The following is a 16,696-nucleotide window of genomic DNA, read 5'->3' as shown; positions in this document are numbered from 1 at the left end:
TAAATAAAATATAATTAGAATATTATTTTTTAATATTATTATTATTTTGAAATTTAAAAAAATTGATTTTTTTATTATATTTTGTGTGAGAATTTAAAAAATTTATAATAATTATTTAAGATGAGATAAGTTGAGATTAATTCAAAATCTAAAAAGAACTTTACTCTTTTTTAAGAAAATTTTGAGGTTCATCGTTTGAAGGGGAAAGTAAATTAATTAATTTCTTCCCTTCAATATCAAATTTATTGTCATATATAATTCATAATTTATATTTTACTAAGTGAGATAAAATATTTTTTTTAAAAAATAATTTGTGCAATCTTAAAACGTGCAAATATCAAATCTTTTAAAAAGTGTAATTCATTTAAAAGAATTCATTTTTTTAATAAAGTGTCACATTTTGTAGGTACTAAATTTGTATCTAATATTATTATAAATTAATAAAATATATATGTGATTATGTTAAAAAATATATCTTGAACATTGATTTTTTTTAGCCCAGTTTATTTTTATGATTAATTTCAGTTCATCTAATCTAATAATTATAATTTTTTTAAATTCATACACAAAATAAAATAAATAATTTAACTTTTTAAAATTTTAAAATAAAAATAATATTAAAAAAATATTTTATTTAATTTTAATTTTAACTCATTCTTTATCTAGAAAAACAAATGATACCTTAATATTTTATTGTAAATTTCTGTGGGTCACTCGCAAGACACTCTTTGCCCTTTGGCAAAAGGAAGTTTCTCGCAAGTTAAGCCTACGTTTGGGTATTAAGAATATTTTAAATATTATTATTATTATTTTTTATTTATTTATTTATTATTTTTTATTTATTATTTTATTATTATTTTATTATTATCATTTATAAATATTCTCAACACTTATCAAATATTCTTACTACTCAAACGTAGCCTAAATAAAGAAAGTAGTTCAACAAAAAAAAAAGGAAAATAAAAAAGAAAATGAAAGAAGTAGACAAAGTGGACCACACGCGCATCCTAACACAACCTAACGATTACCGAAGAGTCAAACAAAGCCTGCGGCCAATCGTATTCAGTCACGACAACAAATCAAAACCTGCGGGTAATAGTATCTTTGCCCACTTTCCTTTGCTTCTCGTCCAAGCAAAATATTAAAGAGTAGACGGAGATAGGGATGCAGACCATGGAGGACAAACAAGGCTTATGAGGCGAAGAACGCCGACTTAAGGGATCCGGAGTCAGCTCCATATTTATTAACGGCGTTGCATCCATACGGTTGCCTTCTGTTATCTGGACGGGTTTAGGTTTTAAATTCTCGTCGTCGGAAGCTTTTTATCCTGGGTGTCAAATCCCTGATCCCCCTAAATCTTTTTATTTATCGCAGGTAATTTTCTCTCTCTCTCTCTCTCTGTTCTGACGTTGTCTGGAAGTGAATTTAACTTAGCGGAATCGACATTTTTTCGTTTATTTTGCTAGAAAGGATTTGGTTCTGTTTTCTTTGGTTTTGGGCTCAAATCGGACAGATCGGGGCCGGTTCCGATTGATTCTTGTTTTTGACTCGTTTTTGTTATGTTTATCTACTTAAGAGCTGCTTTCGGTGAATTTCTCGTTTCATTGCACAAATTTTCTGTTTGTGTTTTTGGGATAATTTTTTCAAAAATATTGGTACAGAAATTAGTGGGTTTCATGTATGATTTGAAGACCAGAAAATATAGATTTAATTATTTGTATTATATTCTTAACAGATCTGATTTTTATTTTTCGAGGTTACATGAATTTTGTGTTATTAGAGGTGCGAATCTTAATTAAGTAAAGGGATACAAATCCCGAAATTGTGATGTATAATTTTTGTAGGAAAATGATTTACAAAAACATTTTTTACAGCACTTTACACAACTATGTTTTAAATGAGGGGTATTTTTGTAAAACATCATATAAAAGTAACATAATTTTACAAAAATACTTTCATTTTATAACATTGTTGTGAAATGTGTAGTACAATGTATTGTGTATATATTATTACTCATTTTTTTATTGTTTGGTTGCCGCCAAGCTCGAAGAGAATAAGGGGACGTATGGACACAATCTCGAGACATGAAATTCTTAAAATTTCTAATTTTCTAGAATCCTAGGCATCAAATACTTTTTAATTTCAAATTTTTAACTTTTTCATTTAACCATTACTTAATTATTATTCAAACACAAAAACGAATACAATTTTTACAAACTTCAAAACAAAATACAAAAATTAATACAACTTTTATCAACTTCAAAATAAAATTATATTTAAACAAAATTTTAACTTTATAATATTTTTATTCAACTTTTTATCGTTTTTCCCAAAACTCAATAAATATCTTAAGTCAAACCATTCTAAATGGAGTCGAATTTTCCATCTTTCAAACTACTGCTCTTTTAGGTAGTAAAAAAGGAAAAAAAATGAATAGTGAAAAGGGCGAACTCGGGTGTCTATTGGAGTCCTTCTGCTATCCTTTTCGGGAAATTAATCCATATTTTTTCTGCGAATAATTGAATGATAGAATTGGAATCTAGCGTGTGCTTGTTTTGTAAAACGTTTCAGTTTCATCTTTTTCTTCAATATTGAGATTACAAGCTATTGTTTTATATCATTATCTTTAGTCCATGAATTAATCCATTTGTATAGGAATTTAATTTTTTGACACCTGTTATTGGATGGATGCTATTCTTAGGTGCAGAGCTTTTTTGGGCTGTAGATTAAAAAAGTGGATTTTCTTTGTTGAGTTTTATTGAGGTAATGGCAAAGAGGAACATGTACATCATGAATGCTAACTGCTGTGCTAGGTATGTGTTGTTCCTGAGGTTACTATGTAAATTTGTGTATGATTTTTATGAAATATCTTCTATGCCTGCTTACTTGATTGTGTTTTTTCACTTTCTAGTGAAGATTTCTTACTTGTAAATAAGTAAAAGAATTATCTTCAATGCATTAGAAGTATTGTATATGTGGCCTTGTTTAAAGTTGTATCACCTTACATAAGCATGATAGTCATGTTTGACTTGCATAGTCCATCCTTAAGCCGGATGTAATCACGAGTCAGTATAAAATGGAATTATTAACCAAAGTGATTATCTATTTATAACGAACAATGGTAGAACCATGCAAGTGTATGAGCATATCACTAAAGGAAAACTCTACTATGCTGCCCAAAGTATACCGCTCGGTTTTTTTTTATACCGAATGATGAAGAAAGTGATTTTAAATGTATTGATGTATTTTTTTTTTAAATATTTAAATACATTAAAAAAATGTGAATAGAAAAAAAAAAAAAAAAAAAAACTAGTTTTACAACTAGCGGTAACACCGAACGGTGTTACTCGGGCGGCAGAGTAGTACCGCTCTATCACTAAATTAGCATGCCTAGGCAATGCTCTTGTATATGTTGCGTATACTTGGGCCTTTGTCTATTTTATGATCAATAAAACTTTGTTTACCGATAAAAAAAACCATGCAAGAGTATGGGTAATCTGTTAGTGATGTGTTTAATTTTTTGTCTAATGATGTCTGTTATGTAAGTGGTATTAGCTCATTGCTTGTTTCAAAAGTTAGTGTTTGCAAGGGAAATATATGTTTTTCAAACTCAAGGGAAAAGAATCGATTCTAATTAATATATAAACTAATATAATATATTAAAGCAGAAACCAAGACTTAGGCTCAGTTTGGATTGAGAAACACTCTCAACCCATCTCATCTCATTTAATCATTACAACTAGGCTGATAAACGGTCCGGTCGGACCAGATCAACCGTTTCGGTCCAGACCGGACCGAGACTTGGTCCGGTCGGTCTCGGTCCACATTTTAGAGGATCGAAAAGTTTCGGTCCAGTCCACGGTCTAGGGTTTTTCCGGACCGGACCGAATGAAAATAAAAAAAAAAAAAAATTTTTTTATATAATAATTGTACAATTAACAATATAAAATTTTAAATATGTTATTAATACTTGTTAATATTCTATAAATTAACATTATTTTATATATATCTTCATCTAATCTATCACTATTAACAATAAAAAATTTAAAATATGTTATTAACACTTGTTAATATTTTATGAATTAACTAATATATAATATCAATTAGTTAATTATATAGTAATTATATAAATTAATAATATAATTTTCATATAATTTATTATTATTGACCATATAAAATATTTTTTTTATTGAGTTTGTTACTTAATCCACATTAATAGGTCACTTAATTTAATTTAGTATTTTAAATAATTTTTTTTAATTATTTAAAAAAATATAAAAAAAAATTAGGCCGGACCGACTGGACCGATCCGGTCCGGTCCGGTCCCTTTGGGTGTTCAGTCCAGTCTGGCGATGGACCAAAAATATTCGGTCCATTGTCGGACTGGACTGGACCAGACCATTTGCACCTCTAATTACAACTTTCACAAATTTCCACATAAAATATAATAAACAATTTAACTTTTTCAAATCTCAAAACAATAATAATATTAAAAAATAATATTCTAACAATATTTTATTTAACTTTTAACTTTAATCTCAACTCGTTATCCAAACCTAACCTTAGATGGTTAAAATTGTGACATTAAAATTGTGACAAGCATATACCCATTCCCAAAAAAAAAAAAATTGTGATGAGTTTCACTTAAAGAAAGAGATTCCATGTGTAAAGGGACTTGTAGGTTTCTGCAACTTCCCGTGACCCTTCCCAATGTCTCTCAACTTGCTGTTCCAGAAAATAAAAGTAAGAAATCATCTGTTTTTCAACGTATGTCTCTTGCAGTTTCATTGCCTGTTTTATTTCTTCTCTCTTAATGTTTTAAAAACAATAAATAGTGGGTTCAAAGGGACGAAGATACAAAACTAAACGGGAAAATCCAAAAATAAAGGGGAAAATATTGCCTCTTTGAAACTGATTTGTGAGTGAGAGAGCTCATTGAACTTGTTTGGAACTTGTTTAAGATTAGTGCATTACTTGTAACCCTGTTCAGCGAACCATATGTTGATATGATTCTTGGTAATGTTCACTTCACTTCTATCTTGGTGATAGATTTTTTAGTGTTACCAATTTTAATGAATATAACTTGGAGATGATTTTAAGCAGTAATTGTGATAAAGCTAAATCCAGAAATCTGCTTGTCAGTGAAGAAATGAGCTTAACGCTAACCATCATTGCTTCTACAATCTCCTGAGCACTTCTCTTGACATAACGACATACTCTCCCATACTTCTTTTATCACAATTGTACCATGTCAATTGCCTCTTTACCAAGGCCACTCTTTTAGCACACAATTGTGTCTATTGCTTGTGCATCTGTCTGAATATGACATCAATCTGTCGACATCCTCTAATTTGTTTTGCTGGTTCAAAGTTTCTTGTTGACTTATGTATGACTTTCATTTTTATACAAGTTAAAAAAAAATTCAAAGGATGATTTTATACATATCACAGATATTCTAACTAGTTTCTACCTTTCAGGGTTTGCTATAATGGTTCAGTTTTTGCGAGACTGGTTTAGAGCTAGACTTTTATATTACTTGTATAGTTGAGCTTTTAGATTTAGACTTGTGGATAGATATTGGTCAAGATAGAAATGGAAGCAAAAATCGTGAAGGCATCGGATAGAAGACAGAAAGTTATGCTTGATCCAAAAAGAAAGCGGTCGACCATGTTTCCTGCTTATTTAAATGGAATTCACCGAGCAATGATACCACAGTGCACCACTTTGGATTTGTTGCAAAATAAGCTTGGAAAGCGAAGGAAATTGGATGGATGCAAAAGCAAGCTTATGCGTAATGGGTCTAAAAACAAGCTCATGAATCATTGGTCTCGTGTTGGGAGATCTTCACATGGACGTTATTCAAATTATATGAAAACTGGTACACCTAAGCGTATAATGTTTTATCAGAATAGTGAATGGATTGATTTTCCTCAGGAAATTGTTGATATGGTTAGGGAGGATTTTCAGGTAAAGAAGGCTACTATGGAGATTGAGTTAAATGAGCATTGTTTCTTGCTTGATTTTTTGCACATGTTTCAAATGGACTTAAAAACTGGTTTACAGCAACCAATTGCTTGGATTGATGAAGCAGGTAGCTGCTTCTTTCCAGAAATTTATGCAGAAGATGAACTCTTTGACTTCAATCCACCCAAAAGTGGAAAATATCAATTCCCAGGGGTTGAGGAGTCTTTTGGGTCTCCTGAGATCAAACTGCAGCTGGAAATTGAAATAAATGGAGCGGACCAATCTATTAAGGAATGTAGTGGGGAGCCTAATGCTCTAGTTAAGCAGATTCAAATCAATCGTAAACCTGCTAGCAACCACTACGATCTAGACGTTGAGGGGAGTTGCAATTTGGAAGGTGGTGCAAAAAATGACGAGGCTGTTCAGGAAAATAAACTGATGAAGGTAGATTTAGTCACCGTTCCTGAATCTGAAAATGAAGAATTTGATTGTGTTGCTGTGCAAAAGACGTTCCTTACTGGTATGGGTGCTTTTTGTAGTGCTGACATTGTTGAGATATACCCTTGCTCAAGTACTTTGATGCAAGCTCGGTTTGAGCTTTTCCGGAAGCAGGTAGAACTAACCAAAAAGTGTCGTGGGGATGCGAATGTTCGATATGCTTGGCTTGCTTCTTCTGAAGTGGAGCTGCCAACAGTAATGACATATGGGCTTGGTCATTGTGGACCTTCCACAATCAAGTCTATGCATGGCATTGGTGTTCATCTTGCAGCTGCTAACAGCTCTTACACAAGGTTTGGAGTTTTTCTTTTGTGGCCCATTAATTAAAGTATAACATGGATACTTTAAATATTGTATTTTCAGCAGCAATGATGAGAAATTTCTTCGATAAAAAGGAAACCTTTATTGCGACTGATAAAAAATGAAACCTTTATTGCGTACTAGCGACTTCCACTGGAGAAGTTGAGAATTTTCTGTTCCCGCAGGGATTGTTGTCCCTTTCTTCAATAGAACTGGCCACCTCTTGTTTTGGCAGTACTCTATAGATCATGTTTGGGAACCAAAAGTTTCTCAAAATTTCCTACTCTTAATCCAAACATTTTTTACACCAAAACAATCTCAATCATTAAAACATCGCACCTTGATATCCATAACAAACAAAAACTAAAACAACGTTCACCTTTTTTTTTTAAATCCTCACGAAAATTTTATTCCCTTCATATTTTCAATGGGCTCCACGACTTTGATCAAACTCATATAACACATCTCTCAAAAACTCTTCTCAATCCAAACGAGTATTGAGGAGTGTGTTGGGGAATGTACAGTGGCTTATTTTTCTTTAAAAAGGGCTTGGTCTAGATTGGATAGATTTCTAATTTCTCCCTCTTGGGCTTTGTTCATGATTTCCTTGTATCTATTTCTGCTCCCTAGCAAGGTGTTTCCTATTGACTACGCCTATTGATATTAATAAATTTTTAATTACCAAAAAAAAAAGTGTCCCACTACTACAAAATCCCATAAGATTTTCTCAAAACAGTCTTACATCCCCTTACTCTTATCCTTAAAAAAGAAGAAATAAAGAAATTAATCTGGTATGGGATGGAATACATTATTATTCTTTTATGATTAGTGTAGTTTACCTTTGATACATGTTCCCTTGTGTTACTTCTATTTTTTCACTCAAGAGTTATACATCATTTTATTATAACAACATGCATGTTATCACTATTCTCCCCATCACATTGTAGATGAAAGGTGAACTGAGTCAGCAACACATTTTAATAAAGCAAATAATATTCTAAAATAACCTCAGGCAAGCCAAAAAAGTAGGCCCAAATTTGAAAAAAATGTGCAAATGTGAAAAAAGGTTGGTTCAAATTTAGAAGTCATATGGGAAATTAGAAATAAATGCAGTAATTTTTTGAAACTTCCATCTATTTTGCGACCGCTAAAAAAATCATCTACTGTCGGGATGGAGGGAAGGGACTAACAATATTTTCCTTAAGAAAGGCATGGGATGCACCATTATGATTGTTATTACTACGTCTTATTAGTTCAAACGACAGAGTTCTTTTGATGTAATCATTTGTCATTGTCCAAATTATCATTTTTCTTTTTACTTTTGAGTTTATTAGTATTTAGACAAAGATTGAACATTTTCATTTGATTACAGTGCAAGTCAATGTGATGTTGATGAAAATGGGGTACGGAATATGGTATTTTGTCGAGTGATATTGGGAAATATGGAGGCCGTTTGTCCTGGCACTAAACAATACCGTCCCAGTTGCAAGGACTTTGACAGTGGAGTGGATGACCTTCAAAATCCAAGATTTTATATAATCTGGACCATGAATATGAACACACACATCTATCCAGAATTCGTTGTCAAATTCAAGATCTCTTCCAAAGCTGAAGGTGACTATCACTCCTTGAGTGCCGTTTTGTTTCATGATTTCACTTCTCCTTAACATTGTGAAAGAACTTGTGTTCTCACATTATATAACATGATATTCATAACCCCAAAGGGTTGGCCCAAGTGGTGAAGGCCTTGGTCACCCATCACTCCCTTCAAGGTCCAAGGTTCAACCCCTCATGGGTGCAAACAATCCTTGGAGGCCACACATCTTGGTAAAAAGCCAGTGATTTAACCAGTTCTGTGTAGGAAAACTTTTGAGGGTGAGGTGCACAGGACCAGGGTTTACTTTGTAGGGGTGGGTCCGAAGGGCCTGCCTTGGAGAGGTTTCCCGGCATAAAAAAAAAAAAAAAAATATATATATATATATAATATGATATTCTTGCTACTTATTTGATTTATCACAAATAAACTAGTTGATCCCATTGCCCAATTTCTGTTTCAAACCTGTACGGAAAAAGGTTTAGAAGTTGTTAGCTTTAGGAAACAGGATTCATCCGTGGATCGTAGATATCTCCTTTTGGTTGGGCTTTGTTGCATTCAAGAGATGATTCATCACTGCAACCACTGTCTATTGAGGTAGCCAGCCGGGCCTCCTGCAGATGCTGTATGGATACCGTGGATTTTTTTATTCAAGTTTTTTTGGTACTTGAGCACTAGTGCTGTATGTTGTTCCTACAGGGCTTTTGGTTGGAAGTGAGACTAATCACGCTGTTTCAGGGATTACTAAGTCTTGTCATGTGACTCAGGGCCAACATTTAGAGTCTCCCGCAGTTCATGTGGTAAGTTAATCTATCAAATGGTGCTTGAATTCATGTATTCTTGATTTTGGTTTCCCCGATCCATTTTGTTGGGTGCTTACTGTTGTGTACTTAGACTGTGCCCGTTGTGCTTTTATTGAATTTGCTTTTACTTAAAAAAAAAAAACTTGTTCTCTATTAGGAGAGCATAAGTCAACCAATTTCAAATTCTGGGAAGTCCGAGGGGAAGGCTGCTAGTCTAGGTTCAAGCAGTACAAGAACTTGTAAATCCGCTTGGATGCCTTTTCCCATGTTGTTTGATGCTATCTCAGATAAAGTTCCTCCAAAGGCCATGGAAGAAATTAAATTGCATTATGGCTTGTTCAAGGTATGTTAGGAGAATTGGTATTTGCTTAACCCCCCCCCCCCCCCAAAAAAAAAAAAAAAAAACATTTTCCTCTCAATCTTCTGTTTTGATTGAATTATCTTTACTTTTGCTACATAATTATTTCTTTTGGATAATCAGGCAAAGAATATAGTGCGCGATGAATTTATCAAAAGATTGAGATTTATAGTTGGAGATACTTTGTTAAGGTCTACAATCACTAATCTTCAATGCAAGGTATGATTCATACTTCTAGGTTGATTTGATTTGAAAAGTTCTTTATGGGCTCTTGGTTAGCAGTGCTTACTTGTTGCAAGGAGTTATTACTTATGTGCATCAAAAGTGTGGCCTACTAAGGGAAATGGGGAGATGTTACATTTACAAAAACAAAGGGATTTAAACATCTCCTTTTCCACGTTGGAAATTTTTTAGTAGTTTGTTCAGTGACAAATTTATTTGTTTGGATTTTTATGTTCCAGCTAGGTCAACTAGGAGCAGTTAATTTTGGTGGTTTATTTGTTGGTAGGCTCATTTTGGTTTTGGAATGGTTGGTTCTGCCAGAATTAAAATCTATTTGGTAGCTTGATGAAGGTAATCTCCATTTGGTCGGGAGTTAGTGGCATACATGAAGTCTGGTCATTTTAATCATGAATTTATGTAATTAGATTTTGATATGTTAAAGATATACGAGGCAATATGACTTTTTGCATTTGATTGCAAATGGCACTCCAAATGTGGCAATGCATTTTAAGTATGAGCGGAAAATTCAAGGATGGGATTGTGAAACAATTATTAAAGTTATTTGGTGTTGCGACATTAATAAAGGGTCACATCAGATGTAAAATTGTAGCTAATGTAACTTATAAAAAAAAATATATATTGTAGCTAGTGTTATGGTAATATGGCCTAAGGCCCTCATATTCCCAGCGGGTAGGGTGCTAACACCTCGTTGCCCTCTCCTATCTTTTCTTACCTAGCAAAAGAAAAGAGTATGGTAATATGCTCAACTTTTTGAAAATTTTACACCACGAAATAACTTCTCATTGGATTGGTATTTCGTCAGGTCTAGCTTTAGATTATAGTAAAACCCCAAGGGGTTGGGCGAAGTGGTGAAGGCCTTAGTCTTTGGGTATCACTCCCTTTAAGGTTCAAGATTTAACACCTCATGGGTGCAAACAATCCTTTGGGACCACACCATCTGGTGAAAAGTCAGCGATTTAACCAATTCCGTGTAGGGAAACTTTTGAGGGTGTGGTGCACGGGACCGGGGTTTACTCTGTATGGGTGGATCCGAAGGGCTCTGCCTTGGAGAAGTTCTCCGACATAAATAATAAAAAAAAAAAAAGAGAAAAAGAAAAAAGAAGATTACATGAAATTTTGTGTCTATTATGCTCTCCAAATGACTTTCTATATTTTGAAAAACTATTAGAAGTATGAGAACTTCAGATTCATGTTAAATGACATTCAATTTATGCGAAATTCGTTATGCATAACATTTACTAAATCAAACTCTAGGTATTGGTTAAAATCAAACCCCGTATATCATATTATTCAACTTATAGGTTTTGAATTACCAAAACATGGATTTAGGAGAACGCTTGGCAAATGGAAATACAATACCCATACCCGGAATGTTCTTTTCTTTTCCATTTCTTTGATTGAATGGCAGTAGTGGATCACACAATGGTGTTACCCCTTATTTGCCCTGGACCAGTGATCCTGTTGAGGATCATCTTTCTTGACGTACCCCTAGTTAGTTCTACATGATGTAACTGGTCCTGCATCAAAAGTAAGTCATGGAAAGGAGTCTGTTAGGATTTTGTGAAGGAAAACTATATGTATGGCTGAGACTGGATTGAGTTGACAGATCACAGATAGCATACAAATTTTTGTATTGAAGGTGTCGAAAGTGCTGGGGGGTACTGTTCATATGAGAGTTCGTTTAGACGGACCCGTGCCCCCTAACAATTCTGGGTATTGGTAATTTTGGCACTCTTTTCCAAGTTTCGGATGCAGCCTTCAAGTCACTATTTATGGTACAATAATTTAAATTCATGTACTGCTTGAGGGACATTCCAATCTAATAATGGTAAAATACATATCTTACTGGCTGATGCAGGTACCAACACAATCCAAGTATGAACCGGAAGCGCCAAAGCCTAATGTAGAAAAGGTGCAAGATGCCTTTAATTGACAGTGGTGCACTTGAACGTTTGCATGTGGTGGTGCCGAAGGGGTGAAGACGTTGGACATTTCAGTCGGTAAATGCGTCGACATGAAGTTTTGAGTACCATGTTGGATGATTCTAGGTTTTTACATACACTGCGGAAAATATATAAAACTTTTTACGACTCTTTTTGCAACCATGTTTTAAATGAAGGGTACTTTTGTAAGATAATTTATGAAATAGTTATAATAAGTATTATCACTATAAAAATGCCCTCATTTGAACATGATTGTAAAATTAGTTGTGACAAACGTTGTCTATTATTCCTAGGAGTTTAGGTAATAGTGGAACAAGGGACTTAGAATCTGTAAGTTTGGCTTATCTTTGTCTATGAGCAATGCTAGACGTGGAAGCTCGTGTTTGAAAGTCGATTATTTCTTATTAATTTATTTCTTGTTGATTTTCTGATAGATAATCTATGGACGATTTACACACGCATCCTATACTCCTATTGAGAAATAGGACAAAAATCTGAAAGTTGAGATACTTTAAAAGCCACAATTTTTTGAAAAATTTGAGACTGGGTTTATATCCTCTTTTGTGTATTTCTATTAGAGTAATGTTAGATACAGTTTTAAAGTATGTAAGTTTTGCACTCCTATTGAATAAAAATAGGGTCGAACATTAAAAAAAATAATTTCTTGAACCGGGGGTAACGAGAAAAATAAGAGAGATTTGTTCCTTTTACCTTATAGGTATGTGGGGGTATTTATAGTAAGAGTGTTTTGGTAGTTGTCCATTGTTCGTAAATATGTATTGAGCATGATTTCTCTTGATCATCTTCCTCTTGTGTTGCCCACCCTATGTTACTCTCTCCTCCATCTTGTAATCCAGCTTATCCTAGCAACTAGCAAGCCTCGCCCCTCGCCCATCTTACTTCCGTTGACTTTTTGATTTTGGGCCTTTGGTCTCAGTGGGCTTACCTCAATTCTCAACATAAACAATCTGCTTTTTAATATTGTTATTATTATTATTTGTGCAACTCAATTCTGAACAATATGCATTATATATCAAATCGCTTTCGGAAAATAGTCATTTGTGAATGGTCAATGGCAGGTTGGTTGTCCACATCTACATGTTTTTTTACTAAGAGCGACTGTTGTCTCGTTCCACAGCTGCATATAAAACTTTCAGCACTCGTCACACATCAAGCCATTCAAAAATAAAAAATAAAACTACAAACCTTTCTTTTTTTTTTCTTCAAAAAACAAAACAAACTCTTGCCTATAACGAGACAACAGTACTGGTTGGTTGCGCTGTCAAATTTTTTCACCTCTTAATTAATTTCCTATGTAAAATCCATGAAAGATTTATGTGTATTGAAGAAAATGAATTGATTTGAAATACAATATTATTGTTTACAGACAAGACGATATTTTGTGTCCACTTTTCTTTTTTACATGATAAGATGGCAAAATATCGGGAGTCACGATTTTTTTTTTAACTCAAACATCATCATGTTAAATTATTATTATATTAAAAATTAAATTAATAAAAATAAATATATTTAATTTATATTGAAGACAAAAGAGTTGACATTACAAATATTATTGGACCACTTGGCAAGAAGAGTATGTGGCTCCGATTGCTCAAAGGAGCAAGAAAAGTACATAACGACTATGTAATGTCACCACCATGCATGCATGTATACAGTAGTAGTGTAGTAGTACTCATGATGCATCATAATTTTTTAAAGAAAATTCAAATACTCATGGTATTGCCTATATACTCTGAGTACTAGCCTTTGATTAATTAAGCCATGTTTGCTAGTTCATTTTTATTTTTATTTCTTTCATCTTCATTTGCTAGCTGGGTTCTCGAACTTTCCTTCATAGATCGGGCCCATGCTGCTTGATGCCGGTAATGTCAGGTAGATAGGATCCAATGAACAAGCTAGCTAGCTAGCTTGTACGGGAATATATATATATATATATATATATATATATATATAAAAATTAGAGGGGGAAGCAGTACTAAATTAAAAAAGCTGTTGATTAATTTCCAAAAATCGGTGCAGCATAAATTCTACCATATCATATTATATGCATACATACTTATATATATATATATTTATATTGATATCAAATCATATGTTATATATATGTATGTACGGTTATTATATTATTATTGCATTGTTACAGCCTGCATATATATTAAATTCAAATGAATAAAAGAAAGTTGAGAAGGTTTTCACATGAGCATATATATGATTTTCTTAATTTCTAGTTGATATAAAGAAAGAAAAGAAAAAAGGTCGACTCGAATACTATGAATGATTCAAATTAACATGAGGAGTTGATCTTATAAACATTATGGCATATGTATGCATGCATGGATAAAGTTAGACCTAAACTTCTTAATTGCATAGCAACTCTAAACAAATCATCTTACCATTTTGGCAAGCCTCCCAGCATTGAATTAAATTGATATACTCTTCTCCAAAAATAGTCATACAACACATAAAGAATAACCCAAAAGTTCTTGCCTCTTTTTATTTACATTCATTTTTACTGTGTGTGTGTGTTTTTTTTTTCTTTGGGGTGGAATATATAATAAATTAAAATTATAAATAGTAGCCCGCCTTGAATGCCGGGCAGACAAAGACAGGACTGCTCTCAAAGGGGCAGGAAGTGCAGGAGGTATGGTCTCCATCATCCCCACTCTCTTCACTCATCCCAATACCCAATTCGAGGCCCCTCCTGCGACCCTGCCTTATTAGACGTCAAACGACAAAGCAACAGCCAACAAAAGCTCGAGCTCGAGCTCGAGCTCTCCTCTTTCTGAAATCTGCAGCAATACAATGCAATTGCATGCTACTACGACAGTCCGTTCAGCGTGGCGTCAATCATAAAGCAATAGATTGCAAAATGATTTTTGGCCTCCATTGGTCCTCTCTCTCTCTCTCTCTCTCATGCATTTTTCCTTCCCGTTGTCTCTGACATCGACCCTATGTGTTTGACCGTATTCCCTAACACCCCGTCGACATGTCACCCTCCGTTGACATGCGCGACAGTGCTCTGAAAGCACGATTTTATCGCTTTATATGCTCTTTGTTCATCACGACGAAATGCTCGATCTCTTCTCTCTCTTTCTTGAGAAAGGAATGACATCGTTAATGGCTCCGGCCCGCGAGAATCTCGGCTTATATTGCGTTGTGTTGTAGGAACGGTTTCATATATATATATATATATATACTGTGGACACGAGCTTTCGTCTTTTGTTTTCGACGTTCCTTCTTGTTCTTGTTAGTTTCTCCTATGCCCTCTGTTCTTTGTCTGCCTTTCACATGTGCGGATGTATATATATTTATGTCAGAAAATAATTTAGCTTAGTTTTCTGTGGCTAGCTTCCTTGTCCGTACGTACTAATTGCTAGCTAGATTTTGCATTTTTCGGTGCTTTTGATCTTTTCTTCTGCATGGTTTAATTAAATACTTTACCAATAAATTTAATCCTCATTTGATTTTTAAATATTTAATTCGCAAGTTAACTCTTGTTCATTTTGCAGGTTATAACATATATAAGTTTCCACACTATAAAGTTGCAAGAAAATACTTAGGGCTTGTTTAGAAATAGATCATCTCTTTTCAAAATTCTCATATCATCTCATCTCATTCTCAAATATAATTCAAATACAAACATTTTCAAACTAATCATTACAACTTTCTCAAACTTTCAAACAAAAAATAAAAAATAATTTAACTTTTTCAAATCCACAAACAAAAATAATATTATAAAACTATATTCTAATAATATTTTAATTTTATAATATTTTTTATTCAACTTTTTCTCTCTCATTTTTCAAAACCTAAAAAATATTTAAACTATCTCACTAACTATCTCACTACTATTCACAAATTATCTTACTACTATTTTACAAAATCCTCATCTCAAACGATTAAACAAGTCCTTAATAAACTCGACGATCGCGGGGAGGGGGGGGATTTTCGCCAAATTTTGGTCGAGGACCGTATTATATTTCAATATCATTTTTTAAGATCGTACCCAAAAGGACCCAATGCGTCTGATTAAATTTAAAATCCTTGATCTAAATTTCTAAACTAATTGTTCACCTATTTAAACCAGCTAGAAATTCAGTTAAGAGTAAAGATAAATGTTTTAGCCACAAAAGAAATTTATAAAAGTAAACTAACAAATGATATGCTTTGATATAGTACGTGAGATTGTAAAATTATTTTTATTACAAGTGTACCATATGAATCTACATTAGTGAGTGAGTTTACATTTATAAAATCTATTTTGTCTGTAACACTACTCAGAATTAAACTAACAAGACCAAAGGGGTCCTAGACTACATTCATATCTCCATAGTCTAAAGTTCAATGATATTAGACTAAATGCATTAGTTAATTCTACCCCATGCAAGAGTTTATTTGTTTACTCAGTCCATTGCCATAACCTTGTTATGATAATATATACTGACCAGAAAAGAGGCGCAATCATCTCAATAGATATTTAACGTTTGCATAATGAATACTCTCCATGCACTTTGTAGAATGGGGTTCTTTTCAAGTACATGCTTGCAGAAACGGAACGAAATGAATAATAATTAGCTAGCATTTTGATGACGATTTCACTCATCACAGCTTTAAACCTTTTTAAAAGCATAATAATTAACAATCAAAATACTTATAAATATTTTTAACTAACTCAAATTGAGAGGATACTTCCCGTATGCATGATCTCACTGTCGGTTGATGAATTAACAGGCCATGCATGCAGATGGTAAGAAGATCAGAGTGGGGACTATTTTATCTTAATTACTTTTTGTTGGTATTTGGGCTCAATAGTTATCTTGGCCACTCTCTTATACCAAGAACAGTAGACCTATGGAAAAGCAAGCTGCCTAAAGTATATCATGCCAACCTTGGAAAAAAACAACATTAATCTGAAACTCTACTGATCATCGAGCAGAATATGTCCCACAAAGGTGCAAGTTTCACTCTTTTT

The 16,696-nt window shown here is 33.3% G+C and overlaps 1 protein-coding gene across 3 annotated transcripts; it reads left to right on the top strand.

Moving 5' to 3' along the window:
* Positions 1 to 1,115: 1,115 nt before the first annotated feature.
* Positions 1,116 to 12,111, top strand: LOC121237131 (inactive poly [ADP-ribose] polymerase RCD1-like). Of its 3 annotated transcripts, none has more exons than XR_005934873.1 (9): positions 1,137 to 1,374; positions 2,702 to 2,813; positions 5,478 to 6,755; positions 8,135 to 8,376; positions 9,095 to 9,156; positions 9,317 to 9,502; positions 9,641 to 9,736; positions 9,979 to 11,535; positions 11,619 to 12,111. XR_005934873.1 is itself a non-coding variant. In XM_041133721.1 (8 exons), exons 3-8 carry the CDS (start codon positions 5,593 to 5,595, stop codon positions 11,691 to 11,693), a joined length of 1,863 nt encoding a protein of 620 aa, XP_040989655.1. In that variant the 5' UTR covers positions 1,116 to 1,374; positions 2,702 to 2,813; positions 5,478 to 5,592; the 3' UTR covers positions 11,694 to 12,111. The 3 variants fall into 3 exon arrangements, 1 of the variants encoding a protein (XP_040989655.1); XR_005934872.1 differs by having other exon boundaries at positions 1,139 to 1,374; positions 9,056 to 9,156; XM_041133721.1 differs by lacking the exon at positions 9,979 to 11,535 and having other exon boundaries at positions 1,116 to 1,374; positions 9,056 to 9,156.
* Positions 12,112 to 16,696: the final 4,585 nt, after the last annotated feature.

Source organism: Juglans microcarpa x Juglans regia, chromosome 6S (genome assembly GCF_004785595.1).
Source record: "Juglans microcarpa x Juglans regia isolate MS1-56 chromosome 6S, Jm3101_v1.0, whole genome shotgun sequence".
Taxonomy (NCBI): domain Eukaryota; kingdom Viridiplantae; phylum Streptophyta; class Magnoliopsida; order Fagales; family Juglandaceae; genus Juglans; species Juglans microcarpa x Juglans regia.
The sequence above is the reverse complement of the archived record's forward strand: the minus strand, read 5'-3'. Positions and strand labels throughout refer to the sequence as shown.